Here is a 19,695-nt window from a genome sequence, read left to right on the forward strand (position 1 = left end):
CCCCTCCCTGCCGGCGCGGCTGTGGGTGTGGGGGGCTGTCACCCCTCGGCCGTGCTGTGCTGCATCTTCCGTTCCCTCCTGTTTTATCTCCACTATTTTTTTGTCTCCTTTAGTCAAATCCCAGTGGATGTCTGATGTAGTTATTATAATAGGTTTCTTCTTGCTGTCTCTTTTGGAAACTGGGGACTGGGAAAGTGGGTCCCAACTCTGACAACTCATGGTGCCACCTTGCCAAAGTCACTTGATGACTGCAGACTTCCAGTTGCTTCTGAGGGTTGCAGTAGATCTGTGATTCTCAGACCTGCTTGTACATCACAGTCACCTGGAGAGTTTTTAGAAACACACTTGCTGACTCAGCAGGCCTGCAGGCGAGGTGGGTTGACGGGCACTCTGCCACGTGGGCCCGGTGGGTCTGTGCCTCCCTTCATAAAGCCGGCTGTATCTCCAGAGGCACGGGGCACTCGCCAGCGCTCACCTGCTCTCAACTAGTGAAAGGACCCATGTTAGAGCAGCCTGCCCGACGTGTGCAGAGCCTGACTCCCAGAGAAAGCTCCTAAAGAAAAAGATTGGTGGTCAGGCATGGTGGCTCACGCCTGTAATCCCAGCACTTTGGGAGGCCGAGGCGGGTGGATCATGAGGTCAGGAGATCGAGACCATCCTGGCTAACATGGTGAAACCCCGTCTCTAGTAAAGATACAAAAAATTAGCCGGGCGAGGTGGCGGGCGCCTGTAGTCCCAGCTACTCGGGAGGCTGAGGCAGGAGAATGGCGTGAACCCGGGAGGTGGAGCTTGCAGTGAGCCGAGATCGCGCCACTGCACCCCAGCCTGGGCGACAGAGCTAGACTCCGTCTCAAAAAAAAAAAAAAAAAAAAAGATTGGTAACTCTTCCTGAGTCATTTCACCCCAGTCTGATTTGATCAACTTGTAATATTAGCTCCCATTTTGCAGGGGCAGGAAGGGAGTGGAAACAGGATGGGTGCCCTAGATTTCCAGCACCAGAATCTTGCCCAGTGGCTCTGGAAATGACTGGACAGATTGGTGGATGGTGGTGATTCTACAGTCATTCCAATTTGACCTCTTTTTTCCCCTCTCTCTAGGTACTTTTAGGTTGAAATACGCCCCTCCAGCAGAAAGTCTGGACTCCACAGATTGATATTTTTCTCTGGCAACAGAACATTATTAAGCCATGGAGACATAAGGAAAATTAAATACAAAACTGAGAAGTCTAGTTGCTGTTGAGCTTAATCTTTTTAATCCAAAGGTGCTTTACTTTTCCTAGACTGGATAGAAAAATCTAGCGTAGAAGTGCATCAAACTCGGTTTATTGCCAAAACCCTAGATTGGAGCTTGGTGTCAGAACTTGCCTAGTGGGCATCTCTGTGGCCGGTGAAGTCGGCCACCTACACGTTTGGTTGCAGTGCAGAGACCCCATGTCTCCCGAAGAGCATTGCCATCCTTGGCCCTCCTAGGCTCACACGTCAATTCCAGGGCAGCTACACGTGGTCTGAATCGAGAACTGAGCTTGGAGTTCTCCAGGTGGAGCTCCACCCGCCGGACTCTTGACACCCCTGGGCTAGGGAAAATGTCGACTTTGTTTTGTTCTGTTCCTAAAGTGATTAGCACTAATCTCTGGGATTTTTAAGGATTGCACTACAGAAGAATGTATCCTGATGTAAATCTCTGCGGTTCTGGGAGCCAAACTCCTCTGAGAACAGTCAGTGCAAGAGACTCCAATAATCCATATTTAAAGAGTCAGCACCAGCAGGCTACTCGACTTAGGACACAACAGAGATTTTAGTATTTCCTTCCCTCCTCCAAGCAGTTGTAGCAGTTTCAGGTTTTTAATTTTTTCTGCAAATAAATCTAAACTACATTATTAAATAGAAATAGTTTACTCGCAACAACTTAATTTCTAAGGGTCCAAGTCCCAGAGAATCCATAGTCGTCAGAGCGTTGAGAGTATCTTTCTTCCCAGCCGGTCAGTGGCTTCGAGCCCCGTCTTCCACTACAAATCACCCCTCGAGGGGGCTCGGCGACAGCGCGGCTCTGTGAGTGGCTGTGAGGATGCTGCACGTCCTTAGCAGAGTTTGCAAGTTGCTTTATCTCCCACGGGCTCCCCAAGAACCTCCAACCCCGAGGCTTATTGCTAGCGGATTCGCATCTGAGACAGACATTTCAACAATGATACAGTCCTGTCATTTGTCAGCAAAAGATTGGGAATTTTCTCCTGTCAACTTCTTTCGTATTAGGCTGTGTATTGATAGTTAATTCCGTTAAAAATTACTTGGAAAACAGTGGGAAGTGGTAGGACTCTGGAAGAGGCCACACACCCGAGAGCTACGAGATCTGTGCCAGTCTGGTTTTGGTCAGGTAGTAATAAAAGTCCTCAGTGTAGACCTCTAAATTTCCACCCACGGAAATGAAAGCCTTTTGTCGGAAATTGACAGACTTAAATCTTCAAGGTTAAAGGGAATTTTCTGCTCAAACAATACTCATCTAAAATGCTAAAGTCGTCAGTGTTAAAATACTGAGCAGTAAAATCTTGCCAGGGATTTTGCAGTTGGATATTTATTTTTAAAAAAATTAAAATATTCAGACCATTCTTAAAATGGGACAATCAGCCTCATGAAAAATTGATGTAAATCAAAAGAATACCCTTGAATGAGGCATTGCGATGTGAGGGTTCAATTTTAAGAGCAGTTCCTAACTTCATAGAAACTAAAGCAGAAAGTTGTTACATTTTTTTATGACAGGCTTTTCGTAGAATGTGTTAGTTTTATTTTAGTTGAATTTTATTTCTATGCAATGCAGAATTAACAGACCTCCTCTCTCTCCTCATGGTACACAGTATTACAGTGTTGAAGTAATGGTGATGCTTATTACAACAGCTATTTAGAGGAATGTTACGTTGATCTTTTAAATTATAAACACTACAAAATGTCAAAATAATGAGAACTGACACAACTTTGCCTTAAAGAGTACTAGACTGGACCTTCTCATATTACGTTAAAGGAAGACTTAGCGTGTTCACTGATGTTTACGATTTTAATATTTCTGAAGGCCATTCCAGTGGCCTGGATATGTGCTGAAAGCCAAACTTTTAAATTTTTTGGTTTTTTAAACAAAGAAATATTTTAAATAAATCGTATTTCAACACTGAAATGGTTGAAAACCGTCTCATAACAAAAGGAAAAAAACATTAAATTTTTTGTTTAGTGGTCAGTATAGGGGAATGAAAGCGTCTGTTGTTACCCATGTAACTATTTTGATAAGAATTAGAGGTTAACCTTAAATCCAGCAAAACATTAAAACAAACTTTTCAACTTGAAGCCTGCCATTCAGCGTTGAGGTAAACGAGTTCCAACATTGTCCCGGCTGTGTTCCCAGCAGCGGAGGTCTCTGCGGAGCTTCCGGGCGTCTTGAACGTGCATGGGCAGTGTGACATCTCCAGGGAGGCTGTCCGAAGTCGAGAATCGTGAGCTGTAAATAGGAACTACACAGTGCGGAGAAGATGGAACCGCCCATCCGTGAGGGCCTCTCCATGAGGGAGCCGCAGGCTTGGACTTGAGAGAATTTGCCAGCAGTGAGCTCGGACGCATCTCTCCAAAAGCACCCGAGGTTGGCGCGCCTGAAGAGCATCTTGCGTTCATCAGACTTCCTCATCTGAAAACACAGAACATACCCTTTCAAGTACTTAGTCATTTTCCTGAAATTGTGGTCTGTTTCAGAATGCTGTGGCAACCAGGTAGGTGTGGCACTGGCCATGTGCCACGTCTTTGCCCTTTGTAGTCTGTCAGATATTAAAGTTTCTAACCCGGTTTTTTTAATCTCCAAGAATGGGGAAAGTGGAATGTGGAGATGGAAGCAGAACGTGATGTTGGGATACAACAGCTATTTAATCCTTCGTTTTATTTTTTAAGCAAAACACTCAGTTTTCTACCTTATTTTCTAATGTTGATTTCATGGTAATATTGACCGTTGGAAGGTGTTTAACATAAAATCTCATTGCTGGAGAGCACTGAGGAAATGGGAGCTAGCACTTGTAATAAAAATAAAGACAAGATATTTTCTTGAATGCATATATGTGATTGGGTATTTGAAAAACCAGCATCATGTGTCATCTCCAGAAGATTACAGGAGTCAGCTTGTTCATGTAGGGGTGTTAGTAGGTCCCGTATTCTTCATTCAGTTCTTAGAATTCTAGGTCCTTTATTGCCCAGAGTCAGCACAGTTAGTTTCTACCACAGACTCTGTGTTGGGGCACAGTAGTGGGCGGGGTAGTGACTTTGCCTAAACGTCACCCGGCTGGAACGCCTTCCATCAGAACAGGGGCTGAGCGGGGCTTTAGGCACTTGCCAAATGGGAACCGGGTTGCACCCTCCTTGCTCCCCGTCATTTTCTTGTCACTCTTCCTGCTTCCCAGCGTTTTGTTGTATGCCCTGCTCGTTGTACGCCGTGATGACTGATGGTACCGCATGCCGAGGTCTTCAAGGTTGTGAGGAAAGCCGTCTCCCTGCTTGACTCGACTGCTGTCCCAGAGGAGAGTCCTGTGCGACCTGAGCGGGGGTGGCTGTCATTTCCAGCATGCAGGTGACTCCCAAAGAATGAGTCAGGTGGCATGAACGCCATAGGTTCTGAAGAGGCGAATTTGCTGAAAAGTCCCAAGGGTCTGAATGAAAGCATCTTTAATCAACACTCGCAATATTCTAGAAAACCATATACTGTGCTGGTTGAGGCCAAAGGTCAACATTGCTCCACTGTTCACCAAGGAAGGGGGCAGTGGCCATCAGCTGCGGCCTCACGTGCGTTGTAACAAGCCCTCATCACATGTATGAGTCTTACGTGCACAAAAAGAGAAGGCTTTGGTACTGAAACTGGACACCTTGTGTACTCAAGATACCTTCACAGCTTCTATTGGACATATTTTCTTTTTAGGAATGAAGGAAAATTCTCCCATTTTTGAGCCATTCTTTTGTCAATTCTACAAAATTGCATGTAACTTTATAAATATTTTTAAAAGATATAGTTTTGTAAATATTTAATATTCCGCTAATTTGATTTTGAATTGTAAATGTCAAGTATTCTGTTTTTGGGGTTTTTATGTTTTATTATACTTTGTTAAAAAGGACAAATTGTACATTTTTAGAATGTTTTTATGAGTAAATTTAATGTACTGAAAATAAAAATTTTAAAAAAGGCTCTGTGTTTGATTTCACTAGGTCTTTGTCTCAGAATATGAAGCCACACACCTTTTCAGATCAGTCTGAATCTCCAAACTAGGGGTTCCATCCTTTCTACCCTCTCAGATTTACAAAAGGGATACCTGACTTTAAATCCATTCATTCTCTATCAAGGTGCCAAGTTTTGTTGTTTTCTTTTGAGATGGAGTTTCACTCTTGTTGCCCAGGCTGAAATGTGATGGCACGATCTCGGCTCACGCCAACCTCCGGGGTTCAAGCGATTCTCCTGCCTCAGCCTCCTGAGTAGGTGGGATTACAGGCATCCGCCATCACGCCTGGCTACTTTTGTATTTTTCAGTAGACTTGGGCTTCTCCATGTTGGTCAGGCTGGTCTTGAACTCTGGACCTCAGGTGATCCGCCCGCCTCAGCCTCCCAAAGTGCTGGTATTACCGGCGTGAGCCACCACACCTGGCCAAGTGTTTTTTTTTGAGATGGAGTCTCGCTCTGTTGCCCAGGCTGGAGTGCAGTGGCGTGATCTCCGCTCACTGCAAGCTCCACGCCATTCTCCTGCCTCAGCCTCCCGAGTAGCTGGGCCTACAGGCACCCGCCATCACGCCCAGCAACTTTTTCATATTTTTTTAGTAGAGACGGGGTTTCGCCGTGTTAGCCAGGATTGTCTTGATCCCCTGACCTCGTGATCCGCCTGCCTCGGCCTATCAAAGTGCTGGGATTACAGGTGTGAGCCACCGTGCCCGGCCTGTATTTTTTTTTTTAAAGTGTCCCTGCTAATGACAAAGATGTAAATTCCTGATTTGGGGTTAAAGATGTTTCACCATGAGTTTCCATAAAAATGAAAGTTAGCATGAATGGATCTCAGATACCTTGGGAATGTGGCCCTACCCAGAAGTGACTTTCAGGGAGGGAGCAGGCCTGCTGCAGAGGGGGTGACACAATGACAAAAGCCACCAGCTGCTACACCAGCCTGTGACTGACTCGGCAACATACAGAATCACTCCCATGGCATCTAAGACCACACCCTTCTGGATTTGAGAGGTGGCAACATACTGAGCATGTGCTCTGGTGACGTCAGGGAAGTAAGTGGGGACACAGCACCCACGGGGAGCTCTGAAGACAGGACAAGGGACAAGCTGCTTCTGTGGAGCACCTGGGCTGGGAAGGCAGTTGTCTCATGTCACTCTTGTATTTTTCAACAGACTTTCAGGTGCCTACTTAAACTGGAGCTGGGCTCAGAGTTCCCTAGATGAGGAGGCTGGCCACTTTTTGTCTGGTCTGAGTGCTGAAGTGTGTGTGTGTGTGCTGCATCTGTACATGGTGCCAGCAGCTCCCCATGTCCCCCGAGGGTACACTTTCTTAACCACACATACACCCCTGGTATTTATGGTGGTGGTTGGTTTACAGCAGTAGGTTGTTCGGTGTTTATTCCCACAAAACACGTGAGTCAATTCGCATCCATCCTCATAGCCCGTGACACGTGAGTTCTCAAGAGGACTTCGGTTTATAAAGGCTAGACCTGGTGGCAGGGCCTTGGCCAAGGTGGGGAGGGTGCCCTTGACAAGGCAGAGGCCCTCAGAGGGTGGTGCTCCTCCATGTGAGTGCCCCCTCAGCACGAGAGGACCAGCCTGGATGCCCCTCCTTGGGAATACAAGGACCTGCTTTGCTCTGGAAAGTGCAAACTGGGGGATCCAAGTCTCAAAAACGGATCCCATTAAACTGAGCTTTGATGACAGTTTTTAATTGTGCCTTTATTCAACTTAGTTCATTAAAAATGTACTTGTTTTAAAGATCCTATAAATAAAGTGACCACTCACATGGGATATAGGTCACCCCTCAGCATGTTACTTTTTTTTTTTTTTAAAAAAAAACAGTATTTCTTATAGGAATCTTACTGATCACACAGTAGTTACAATAATGTCAGATATGATGTATACAGTCTAAACGAGACAGGCCAGTTAAGAATTTACATAATGTAAAAATACACATATTAAAAGTTAGCCAGGTGGACAGACGCATGCACTGGGGGAGAGCAGGTGACAGGAACTCCTTTAACAATCAGTAGAGGGCCCAGATGCAAGGAATCTGGTTTTCCCCATTACAGTAAACAGCTTTCACTAATGTATACAGGTATTCCATACACATCTAAACACATAAGGGTACGTTGTGACCTGCTACACATAGGGTCTAAAGTGGTATAATTGTGATTTTCCTGTGATACTCCCAAGAAAATTATAAATAGCGAACCCCATGCAGGTAGTGGGAAGCACTGGTCTTTTATCACAGGTTGAACCTGAGGAGGTTTAACTCTTGACATTAGTATCTGTAAAGAGCGTATGGCTCTTTTTGCTATGTGTTCTCCACAACTGACATGCACTTAGTGTGGGAGAATTCTGATGGCTGGCTGACTTAACAGTGACAACTACTATTCAAAATGTGGGAACCTTTTCAGTAATATTGAGTTATACATTTAACATTAAAAAAACGTGAATCATCCATAGCTTTAAGCCAGAAGGCAGAAGCGAGTGTCTGAATGTTAATGCTTTCAGTTACACCATTTTGTGGTTTCTACCGCTGTCTTCCAGAATGACACTGGTACTCTGCTGCTTTCCGTAACAACACAGGCACCAGTTTGAACTCAAAACCTGAAACAGAAGAAATGCCACTCTTTCTCCAGGGTCTTTTCAGAAACTAGATCAAAGTTACAAATTATTCAAGTTTCCTTTTGAGTGGTGTCTTTCTGTGTGTAACTATCTAGAGAACAAACCCACAATGTCTGCCCCTGCAGGAGTGTGGACTTTGGGTTCTGTTAGGAGCTGGGGACCTTCAGCAGTTTACAGGCAGGGCCGTTTTCTGACACACACCTCGTTTACCCTGCGTTTGTGCCAACTCTGATGGCAAATGCATTTTGCGGGGGTTACGCTTCACAACTCAGGCCTAAAGATCCTCTTAGGGAGATCTCTCTAGCTGAGTAGAAAACTTCTACCCGAAAAGGTGGCGGGTTCTGTGAACCTGAAGAGAAGACTCAGGGTCTCTCTGAAAGCCTTTAAATTACTCCTGGAATTGCAAGTTCCTATTAGTGAGAAGAGAGCATTAAAATAACTTGAAGGTGTATTTTATTGGCAACTTAGAATGCAAAGTATTTTATTTTTAAATTTTTAAAATCTGAAAACAAGCTAGCCTACATTAAATAATATAGTTTCCAAAGCTGAATGTGCTCACTTGGAGCTCAGTTTTCTGCTTGAAACACAAACACAACTTCCTAACACTCCTAGGTGGGAACACTACTGTTGGATGATCTGTGATTAGATGAACTGATCCATCTCAGTTGGTAACATCCCTTTTTTTTCCTTGGTAAGGGTTTAAAAAATTCTAGAATAGATGCATTTTTCTAGTTTTACACTGACAATTTCATCCCGAACGTCTCCTGGGAGGCATAGACCATGTACAGGAATCCATCTTCATCCTTCTCACTCTCATACACCTCTGAGATTGGTGTGGAGACGCTGACCATGCTGTGGCCGTTCACCAACAGGAAGAAGGCTTGATTAGCATTGAGCTGTAAGCGCCTTCTATCGAAAGAAAACAACATGAAGAAATATTGACAACAATACCAGAAGGATGAAGCATGTGTTAAAATATCACCCACTCTGATCAATAAAATATGAAAATTTTCTAGATGCTCTTGAATCCAATACTTCTCATAAAGCACAGGACATTTCCTTTGATTATACTGACATGAGCTGTAATCACTGAAAGATTACACTTTAGGCTGACTTTAGTATGCGGTCTGAATAGCTGTTACAGTGTCTAATGTGAGAAAGCAGTTCAAATACAGTTTCTAAACTATTCTAAGATCTAAGCCTGTGCCATTTTTTGCCACTCTCAGTCCACATTCTCTTTAGCTTTGCTGTACAAAACCTTAATAACTTGTAACATTGATTTTCAACAGGAAACATCTACCTTAGATGTTATGATAAAAGAAACTGGATTTGAAGTCTAGCAAGTAAGAAATATAAAACCTCAGAAAAAGAAACATTTTATAGTTTTAAGTCGAAATGGTTTTAATCAGAACTGAATTCAGCTGAAAAAGATTTTTTTGAAGATTTTAACCAGAACTAAAGATTTATCTGTAAGTTTCAGAAAGAATAAGAAGTTACTCAAAGGAAATTTATTATAAAACAAAAGTGGCTGAATACCTAATTATCTTGATGAGCTCACTCATGTTGACATGGTCAGGTACAAGGAACTTTGTTTTATCCAGGACAGGAAGCTGCTTCTCACCCTTGTATCGTTCTATTATCACCTGGAAAGGAAGCCGAAAGTGATTTTAAAATAGTCATCAGGAGATCAAGACTATTCTGGCTAACGCGGTGAAACCCTGTCTCTACTAAAAATACAAAAAAAATTAGCCGGGCATGGAGGCGGGCGCCTATAATCCCAGCTACTTGGGAGGCTGAGGCAGGAGAAAGGCATGAACCCGGGAGGTGGAGCTTGCAGTGAGCCTCCACGAGTGGAGATCGTGCCACTGCACTCCAGCCTGGGAAACAGAGTGACGTTCCACCTCAGAAAAAAAAAAGTCATCAGGCTGGGCATGGTGGCACACGCCTGTAATCCCAGCACTTTGGGAGGGTGAGGCGAGCAGATCACCTGAGGTCAGGAGTTCGAGACTAGCCTGGTCAACATGGCAAAACCCCGTCTCTACTAAAAATACAAATATTATCCAGGTGTGGCGGCAGGTGCCTGTAATCCCAGCTACTTGGGATGCTGAGACATGAGAATCACTTGAACCTGGGAGGCGGAGGTTGCAGTGAGCTGAGATTGCGCCACTGCACTCCAGCCTAGGGCATAGAGCTAGACTGTCTCCAATAAACAAATGAGTAAAATAGTCATCAACAATGAAAAACAGATAAAATGCCTCCTACATTCTAACTAGCACAAGCCAAAATGGGCTTTGAAAAAGCACATTCATTACTTTCCTCGTAGCTCTCCTGTGAAGAGTGATCATTTGCTAGCTTAGACATCTACCCCTTACAACATACGGTACACGAGAGACGACACGGCTGCCACCAGGTAGGAAGTGGGGAAAATACTTTGCTATGTATCCTTTGTGTATCAATTTTGGAACAATGAAAAACACATACCTAGTCAGAAAAAGACCTCAAGCCTTACCGAAGCAGAGAGGCTGGGAGCTAGCGTCAAGCACAAAACATCTGACACTCTCAATTCCAGAACTACCATATCCTGAGACATGGCTGAAGTTCTAATGAAAGTAAATGCATGTGTTTCGGGAGCCCCGGTGGCTCTGAATGGTTGTCCTGGCGCATACAGAGGCGAGACTATGCGTTCGAGGCCAACCTGGGCAACATAAAAACCTCTCATCCATTAAAATAAATAAATAGATAAATAAATAAAGTAAATGCATGTGTTTCGGGAGCCGCGGTGGCTCTGAATGGTTGTCCTGGCGCATACAGAGGCGAGACTATGCGTTCGAGGCCAACCTGGGCAACATAAAAACCTCTCATCCATTAAAATAAATAAATAGATAAATAAATAAAGTAAATGCATGTGTTTTAATAAATGTGTAAGTTCCTAATTATAGTAATATGCTCAATGTTTTTCCACACTAGAGACATGAAAAAATTATATTTGACAAGGTGAGTAGAGTCCATTATTAGATGGTTCTAAAGACAAAGTTTTGTGCATAATGACCTGGTACTTTCATTTTGAGAAAATATTTCTTTAAATGAGGTTAAAAATACAAGTATTTGAGGCTGGGTGCGGTAGCTCACGCCTGTAATCTCAGCCCTTTGAGAGGCTGAGGCGGGCGGATCACGAGGTCAGAAGATCGAGACCATCCTGGCTAACATGGTGAAACCCCATCTCTACTAGAAAAATGCAAAAAAAAAACTAGCCGGGCATGGTGGCGGGTGCCTGTAGTCCCAGCTACTCGGGAGGCTGAGGCAGGAGAATGGCGTGAACCCGGGAGGCGGAGCTTGCAGTGAGACGAGATTATGCCACTGCACTCCAGCCTGGGTGACAGAGCGAGACTCCGCCTTAAAAAATAAATTACATATATATATGTATTTGAACTACACAGGGAACAAATATAGTTTCATATTATTAATTTAAATAAATCCATCAGGCCAGCGTGATGACTCACACCTGTAATCCCAGCACTTTGGGAGGCCGAGGCGGGTGGCTCATGAGGTCAAGAGATCAAGACCATCCTGGCCAACATGGTAAAACCCCATCTCTACTAAAAATACAAAAATTAGCTGGGCGTGGCGGCACGTGCCTGTACTCCCAGCTACTCAGGAGGCTGAGGCAGGAGAATGGCGTGAACCCAGGAAGCGGAGCTTGCAGTGAGCCAAGATTGCACCACTATACTCTAGTCTGGGCGACAGAGCGACACTCCGTCTCATAAATAAATAAATAATTCGTCAGCTCCTCACCATACTTCCTTTCCATTGAGCAAAATATTTTGTTTTTTAATTCTAAACTGCTATAATATCTGACCACAGATGAGCCTCTGAGTCTCATTAGCGTCTGTGTTTACTGAGTGCTGCAGACATCTTCTCTATATACGGTAATTCTTCTACCCTATCATAACAAAGAGAAGTTGAGTGGCAGGAATGGGAAATCTTTGCATGCTTCTTTGGGAAAGAAAAATGCTTATTTGTACATTGTTCCATTGTGTGAGACCTACATAGGGTTCTGTGTAAGGCTGAGTCAAGCTGTCATCACCTTCCCTGGTAAGTTTGAAAGCTTTATCTAGCAGGCCTGTTCAGAAGTGTGATATCCACAAGGAAATATCAGTGTGTAGGCTCCACCTGCCTGAGTTTAAGTGGTAGCAGAAATTAGAGGCAGTACAGAAATCTTGGATCCTGAGGCCAGCCACTGGCTCATGCCTATAATCCCAACACTTTGAGAGATCAAGGTGGAGGATCATTTGAGCCCAGGAGTTTGAGATCAGCCTGGGTAACACAGCAAAACCCTGTCTCTACGAAAAAACTTAAAAAAATTAGCCAGGTATGGTGGCGTTCACCTCTAGTCCCAGATACTCAGGAGGCCGAGGAGGGAGGACTGCTTGAGCACAAGGTGGCTGAGACTGCAGTGAGCTATGATTGCAACACTGCACTCCAGCCTGGGAAACAGAGTGAGACCCTGTCTCTTAAAAAAAAGGATACCTCCTTCTAGGTTGTGAAACTGACACCCAGGGTTTGGCTGTCTGGTGATTCCTATAAAAACCCTGTCAAGTGGATGCACTTATGCAGTGCTCTCCCCTGTGTACATTTGTGACTGAAACCGAGGCCTGAGACTACCTACCGGAATTTTGGTTGGATGCTGCTCTCGAATAAGTCGGACATCTTCTACTCTTTGTTCTGCAATGAAATGAAGAGATAGAAGCATTATTAAGGGCTAGTTTCTTTCCAGCTCTGCTGCTGGTCCTACATCCAAGTTCAGCTGTTAGCTGTGGCACAGCAGAACAGTGAAGTCATCTTTCCTAGAACTTAAAGAAACAAAACATGAACACTTCAAATCTGATAAAGGTTTGTATCTAAGGCCAAAGGCAATATAACATACATGGCTCTACATCAGGTGATAGGACACAGACCAGGAATATGGGACAACTAATTTCAAGGAACTGGGAGCCCAAGTTTGTGGACAGATATACAAGGCAGATCCACTGCATGAGTCCAAATCCTTCCTCCAAAGACCACTACTACCTATAATATTAACTTCAATTTTTGTTAATTTTCCATAGTTGAAAATGGAATCCATTATATCCCTTATAAACCAGGAAATACAATTTTCTCTTATCACTTCCAGCTTTTTAATGATACAGTGCCTAAGAGAAAAACTGCTCAAGAGAATGGAATATGAGGCTGGGCACAGTGGTTCATGCCTGTAATCCCAGCACTTTGGGAGGCCGAGGTGGGCAGATCACTTGAGGTCAGGAGTTCGAGACCAGTCTGGCCAACATGGTGAAACCCCGTCCCATCTCTACAAAAAATACAAAAATTAGCCGGGCGTGATGGCACATGCCTGTAATCCCAGCTACTCGGGAGGCTGAGGCAGGAGAATCACTTGAACCTGGGACATGGAGGTTGCAGTGAGCAGAGATTGCACCACTGCACTCCAGCCTGGGAAACAGAGCAAGATTCTGTCTCAAAAAAACAAAAAAGAACGGAATATGGGAAGAAAAAAAATATTCTTGAGTTTTAGTTTTCTTCAGTACCTAAGAGAAATCACAGCTTAAGACACAAAGTCTACTGTTGAATATTTTTGTAAAGACATACCTATTCTCCCTTTTAACAGAACGACTTACTGATTCAACGTTCAACAGCTGTACTAGACTGTGGGCAATACAGGAAAAAAAGCAAGCCAAGTTCAGTTCTCAAAAACCCACAAATATAGTTGGAGAGAAGTCATTTACAAAGCAATACATGTATTTTTAAAAAAAGGCAATATGTGAACATATGACTTAGATGGCATTATTTAAAACCTCCAAAAAAAAATGAGCAAAATCACCTTGATTTACCATGGTAGGATTGATTCTCATGGTAAGGGCAAATAAATAATCAATGTCATGAACTTCCTGAGACAGAAAAAAGATGGTGTGACCTACATAAAGATGACGTTACTCTAACATCATTGCCAATCTCATTTGGTTAAAAAAAATTTTAGTATCACTTTTTTTTTTTTTTTGAGATGGAGTTTCACTCTGTTGCCCAGGCTGGAGTGCAGTGGTGCAATCTCCGCTCACTGCAAGCTCCGCCTCCCGGGTTCACGCCATTCTCCTGCGTCAGCCTCCTGAGTAGCTGGGACTACAGGCGCCCACCACCACGTCTGGCTAATTTTTTTGTATTTTTAGTAGACACGGGCTATGGTTTTCATCCATAGCCAGGATGGTCTCGATCTCCTGGCCTCATGATCCACCTGCCTTGGCCTCCCAAAATGCTGGGATTACACGCGTGAGCCACCGCGCCTGGCCCAATTTTAGTATCACTCTTTATAAAAACTTTTAAAATTCCTATTTTCAAGTACTGCCATAAGTTCGACTTCTGTCTCCCCATCCAAAATTTTAAAATCAGCTTCTAAGATACATTACTAAATATAAACATCTTTGCCACAAAGATTGCAAACTCATGGATTTCTACCAGTGCATATTCCTATTGAATAAATATGCAAATGATAAATTTAGTGGCCAGGTGCAGTGGCTCATGCCTGTAATCCCAGTACTTTGGGAGGCCAAGGCGGGTGGATCACGAGGTCAGGAGTTCGAGACCAGCCTGGCCACAATGGTGATACCCCAACTCGACTAAAAATACAAAAATTAGCTGGGCGCGGTGGCAGATGCTTGTAATCCCAGCTACTCGGGAGGCTGAGGCAGAGGAATCACTTGAACTCGGGAGGCAGAGGTTGCAGTGAGCCAAGATTATGCCACTGTACTCTAGACTGGGTGACAGAGCAAGACTGTCTCAAAATAATAAAAAATAAAAAATAAAAATGATAAATTTAGATATTGTTAATAGTAAAATTAACCTAGTGGCTCTTATCCTTTGACTCCTTCTCTACTTCCCAGCGAGGTTCTCAGTGACCCCTCATCATCACCCCTCCTATTTACGAGACCTCTTCCTATGCCTGTCCTACCCCAGACCCTTTTCACAATAAAAACCTCCATTGTGTCTGTGTAGATTATTTCCGTGTATAGGGAAAATCACGATTTAATTCACTCCAGCAAATAAATGATACCTCTTTCATATATCCTGGAATGTTTCACATTTAAAAGCTTATCCTAATAAATCTAAAAGTAGAAACGTTCAGGCAGAGGGGAAAGATTTTTTTTTTTTTTTTTGAGACGGAGTCTCCCTCTGTCGCCCAGGCAGGAGTGCAGTGGCACGATCTCGGCTCACTGCAAGCTCCGCCTCCCAGGTTCACACCATTCTCCTGCCTCAGCCTCCCCAGTAGCTGGGACTACAGGCGCCCACCGCCACGCCCGGCTAATTTTTTGTATTTTTTTTAGTAGAGACGGGATTTCACCGTGTTAGCCAGGATGGTCTCAATCTCCTGCCCTCGTGATCCGCCTGCCTCAGCCTCCCAAAGTGCTGGGATTACAGGCTTGTGCCACCGCGCCTGGCCGGAAAGATTTTTTTAATATAAGAAACTAGGTTTGGCCGGGTGTGGTGGCTCACATTTGTAATCCCAGCACTTTGGGAGGCTGAGGCGGTTGGATCACCTGAGGTCAGGAGTTCAAGACTATCCTGGCCAACATGGTGAAACCATCTTTACTAAAAATACAAAAGTTAGCTGGGCGTGGTGGTGGGCCAGCTACTCAGGAGGCTAAGGCAGGAGAATCACTTGAACTCAGGAGGCGGAGGTTGCAGTGAGCTGAGATCATGACACTGCACTCCAGCCTGAGTGACAACAGCGTGAGACTCTGTCTCAAAAAAAAGAAAAAAAAAGGAAAGAAGGAAAAAACAGAAAGGCTCTATGAAGTTTCAAAGTCAGACACTATAGTGTTTAAAGTTATCTTTACCCTGATTTATTCCCAAAATACGACCTAAAAAGACAAAAATGATTATTTTCATGAAAGGTGTGAAGTATATAAAAGACAAGTTACTTCCTTAAGCTGTAAAGAATAGCACCCAAGTCTCCCATAGGAGCATCTTAGCAGCCTGTCCAGCAGCAATGAAAACCCCGGGCCTGGAGGAACTGGCTGCACACAGTGCGCACCCAGTGCCGGGCCTGGAGGAACTGGCTGCACACAGTGCGCACCCAGTGCCGGGCCTGGAGGAACTGGCTGCACACAGTGCGCACCCAGTGCCGGGCCTGGAGGAACTGGCTGTACACAGTGCGCACCCAGTGCCGGGCCTGGAGGAACTGGCTGTACACAGTGCGCACCCAGTGCTGAGCCTGAGGAACTGGCTGTATACAGTACGCACTGACGCTCCACTCATTCTTCAGGAGACAGCTGTTTTAGAGGCTAACAGTATATTCAACAGAAGCATTATGAACAGCACAGTCAATGGCACAGAAGGAGGGCAAGTCTTTTACTCCCTTAGTTTCCTAATGCTGTAATGATCTGTTTTTATTTGTCTTTCTCAACAGACTGTCCCCCTGGCAGTCAAGGACCCAGCTCGAGGCCAAACTGTGTTCCCCCAGGGCTTAGGCTTTACATAGAAGATAGTTAATCAACAACTGAATGATTGCTCCAGATGCACACCAAAATCTAATCTCCTTCCCCAGATTCCTTTCTTCTAAAACAAAAAAGAATCCTTAGAAGCCTTTACAAACATTAAAATAAAGAGTAGGAGCCTAAGGTTTCCTATTTTAATGAACACGTTATTTGCAAAGTTGTTTTGAGGTATCTTTAGTCATTTTAAGTACAATTTCAGTTACACATATTTTCCAGGATGTACTTCTCAGAGAAGAATTGAAGCATTCCCCGTCCCCCAGGCCAGGCGGATCACTTGAGGCCAGGAGTTCAAGACCAGCCTGGGCCACACAGCAACAACAACTCTATGTCTGTTTTTTTTTTTTTGGTAGAGATGCGGTCTCACTATGTTGCCCAGGCTGGTCTTGAACTCCCGAACTCAAGCGATCCTGCCTTGGCCTCCCAAAGTGCTGGGATTACAGGTGTGAGCCACCATGCCCCACATAATTTTAATTTTTGAAGTTCATTCCAGTTTTCCAATACATCTCCCAGGACACACTATGTCTCCTGACTCACACAGTCTTGGTCCACTTATAATATACTGGAAATGATGGCTACCTACTGGAAACTGGGAGAATTCAGGCCAGGTTAAACGCACCCGTCCAGACTCTGCCACTAGGTGGACCATGATCTTCATCGCCAGGCCCCACCCAGTTTCTTTAGCTACAAAAGGAAGGGGTTCTTTTCAGTGAGCCTTAAAATCCATTTCAACTTTGAGAACCCTCTCAATCCTGGTAGTTTATCAGCAGAGCTACACTCAGTTTTAACCAGAAACTCACTCACTTGGAAAGAGAAAGCACCACTTAAGCGAATGGGGCTAATCTTAGACTCGATAAAGAGGTTCTCTCCAAGGATTCATTTCCCTCACTTACTGTGCTACACATGTCTGAAAATTGTCAGTAATCACGATCAAAATTACCAAAATATTCATGAACTAGAAAGATTTTTTAATTACCAAAATTAGAAGCAAGGAAAGGTAACAGCTGTTAAAAGATACTTAAGACGTGTCTACGAAGCGACTACTAAAGAGACATTTAAAGGGGAGGGGGCAAAATAAACGTGAGCCAAGGGAAAAACCCTGAAAATACAGTGTATATAAGATACATACATCGATGGGAAAAAAATGGGGCATTATTGCTGGTCTACCCTCAGGGCCACTTTTAGGTTCCAGGAAATTCCTTGTTCAGATGTGTTAATCTCACATTTCCTACCGTTACTACCTACTCTTCGCAGACATTTTTCCAGAATAACCCAAAAGTACTATAAGCAAAAAAGAAAATAACTATAGTTTCTGTTATGAGAAAAAAGGCATCTCTCCTACACAAATGTTCCCAGTTAACTTTTCATTGGTGAAAACAAAAGCCAGATCTGAGGTGGGCCGATGGATCGCTTTAGCCCGGGAGGTCGAGGCTGCAGCGGGCTGTGACTGCGCCACTGCACTCCAGCCCAGGTGACAGAGCGAGACCCTGTCTCAAAAACAAAAGAAAGAAAGAAAATCTGCCTTAAATGCTGCTCTCAGGGCTCAAGAAGCCTAGACACTAGTAAGAGTTCATTAAGGTCACTAACAAGAAAACTTCTAACAGAAAAGGCACGTCTGTCTTGCTAACCAACCGACTGCCTCAAGAGGCTGTTTGAAAAGATATGCTTGGCAAGCCAAGGTCCATTTTCATTTGCTGAAGCTTCTCAGGCACAAGAAATAAAATAGCGGTTAAGAATGCGACCTGCAGAACTAGATCCAAACTCAAATGAACGCTAAGCTCTTTCTCGACTCCGGGAAACGAGGCAAAAGCGGACAAACAGCACCCCTGTGTGGGCACCTGACGAGGATGGCGGCAGGCAGTCGCCGTCCACCGGGATGAACGTGAACACGGTGCTTCCCCACCAAACCGGTGCCTGCAGCTTCGGCAAAAACAGGTATCCGGATCTGCGCGTTCTCTTGCTCAAAAGGGAAACAATCACTTCGCATCATCGGCGTGGAGGAAATATTGTGATGGTGACACCTGCACGTTTAAGCAAATGCCAGGACACCTGAGTTGGGTTTCCAGTCTGAACTGGCGGAAAAGGGATGTATTCCTGGTGTCAGGCTGAGGCCGTGAACGCAAACCCAAGAGAAGGGTCCCAGCCCAGCTCCCGGGCTACACACACAACTGTCAACACCGCCGTGGGCCGTCCCGGGCGCGGCGGGCGCGGGGGCCCAGCACGTTTCCCTCCTCTCGACGGAGGCACCGGGGTCTGCAAGGGGCACTCACAGCCGGGCGGGCTCCCTCGACGGGAAAACTCGCCCTGAAGGGGACGCGCTGGGTCCCGGCGCAGCCCGGCTTCAGAGCCGAACTGCCCAGCGTGGCCGCGGGGGGCCTTGGGCCCCAGAAGCGCGACCCTCGCCCGGCAGCGCGCTCGAGGGGACGGCGGTGGCCGGGGTGCGGCAGGGACCCCGCCGCGGAGGGCGCCGGGTGATTCAGCAGGCCCGGGGGCCCCGAGCGCACCGGTCCCCGCCCGCCCTCCGCGGGCTGCCTCCTCCTAGGCCTCCGAGGGGTCCGCAGGCCGCCCCGGCCCAGACCAGCCCCCGGCCCTCCCGCTCGGCCCCGGCCTGGATCCCTCACGGTGCCCCGGGCCCCGCGTCCCTCGGCCCCGCTCGGCCTCCCGGCTCGGCCTCGGCCCCTCACGGCGTCCAAGGCCCTGCCGCCCTCCACAGCTCGGACCCCGGACCCGCCGCACCCGCCGCCCTCGCGGCGACACTCACCGAAGGTGCGGCGCTGCTTGAAGGTCTTCTCCGACGGCATGGTGCGGGGATCTGGGCGGCGGCGGCGACGATGCGAGGGTCCCGGCGGCTCCTGGGGGCGGCGGCGGCTGCGGCGGCGAATCCGACTCTGGCGATAGCGACTTCCCTTGTGTCTTCTCAGCCCGCAGCCTGGTCAGGTGACTCGCGGCGCGTCACCGAGGGGCGTGGCCAGAGCCGGCAGGGGCCGCCGCCATGGCGGGCGTGGCGGAACCCAGGAGAGGCACGTAGCGTGGGGGCGGGGTAGGTGTGTGCGCGTGCGCGATGGGTGAAGCGGGCGCTCTGCGCTTGCTCCGGGTGGTGCCCCTGCCCCGCCCAGCACCGCTGGGCGCCTGAGGCGCCTGAGGTGACGGTTGCGGGCCGGGCCGCAGCCCGGGGCTGTGGGCGCTCGGGAGCCTGCTGCCCGACCCTGAGGAGAGGGCAGCGCGGGGCGGGGGAGGCTGAGCCACGGGCGTGGTGTCCCGGGACGCTCTTGAGGGAGCGGTCAAAGGAAGGGACATGGGCT

The 19,695-nt window shown here is 46.3% G+C and overlaps 2 protein-coding genes across 5 annotated transcripts in view; one reads left to right on the plus strand and one right to left on the minus strand.

Moving 5' to 3' along the window:
- Positions 1–5,200, plus strand: part of ZCCHC14 (zinc finger CCHC-type containing 14) — a 90,460-nt gene extending 85,260 nt beyond the window's left edge. Inside the window, exons 13-14 of one of the 2 annotated variants that reach the window (XR_747054.2) lie at positions 1,098–3,745; positions 4,424–5,200. Coding sequence is in view for 1 of the 2 variants with exons in the window: in XM_010355591.2 (XP_010353893.2) it covers positions 1,098–1,153 (56 nt within the window). In the remaining variant the exon portion in view is untranslated. Of the gene's footprint in view, positions 1–1,097 lie in introns of both variants that reach the window. The other variant, XM_010355591.2, reaches the window with a different exon arrangement.
- MAP1LC3B (microtubule associated protein 1 light chain 3 beta) lies at positions 3,530–19,419 on the minus strand. 3 transcript variants are annotated; one of them, XM_030924835.1, is made up of 5 exons: positions 19,155–19,419; positions 12,523–12,578; positions 9,393–9,499; positions 8,601–8,765; positions 3,530–3,663 (listed from the first exon to the last, which is right to left on the minus strand). In XM_030924835.1, exons 1-5 carry the CDS (start codon positions 19,192–19,194, stop codon positions 3,660–3,662), a joined length of 372 nt encoding a protein of 123 aa, XP_030780695.1. In that variant the 5' UTR covers positions 19,195–19,419; the 3' UTR covers positions 3,530–3,659. The 3 variants fall into 3 exon arrangements, with proteins under 3 accessions (XP_030780695.1, XP_030780694.1, XP_030780693.1); XM_030924834.1 differs by lacking the exon at positions 3,530–3,663 and adding an exon at positions 6,924–7,838; XM_030924833.1 differs by lacking the exon at positions 3,530–3,663 and having other exon boundaries at positions 6,924–8,765.
- Between the last annotated feature and the right edge of the window lie 276 nt (positions 19,420–19,695).

The sequence above is a fragment of the Rhinopithecus roxellana genome, chromosome 20 (assembly GCF_007565055.1).
Source record: "Rhinopithecus roxellana isolate Shanxi Qingling chromosome 20, ASM756505v1, whole genome shotgun sequence".
NCBI lineage: Eukaryota > Metazoa > Chordata > Mammalia > Primates > Cercopithecidae > Rhinopithecus > Rhinopithecus roxellana.

What these genes read in the sequence shown, in the direction of transcription:
- MAP1LC3B (XM_030924833.1), bottom strand. Translation starts at nt 19,194, where the DNA reads ATGCCGTCGGAGAAGACCTTCAAGCAGCGCCGCACCTTCG. An exon ending in CAAGCAGCGCCGCACCTTCG is followed by an intron (nt 12,579 to 19,154) that starts GTGAGTGTCGCC and finishes ATTTCATTGCAG; the next exon opens with AACAAAGAGTAGAAGATGTC. An exon ending in GAGCTCATCAAGATAATTAG is followed by an intron (nt 8,766 to 9,392) that starts GTATTCAGCCAC and finishes TTCTTTCGATAG; the next exon opens with AAGGCGCTTACAGCTCAATG.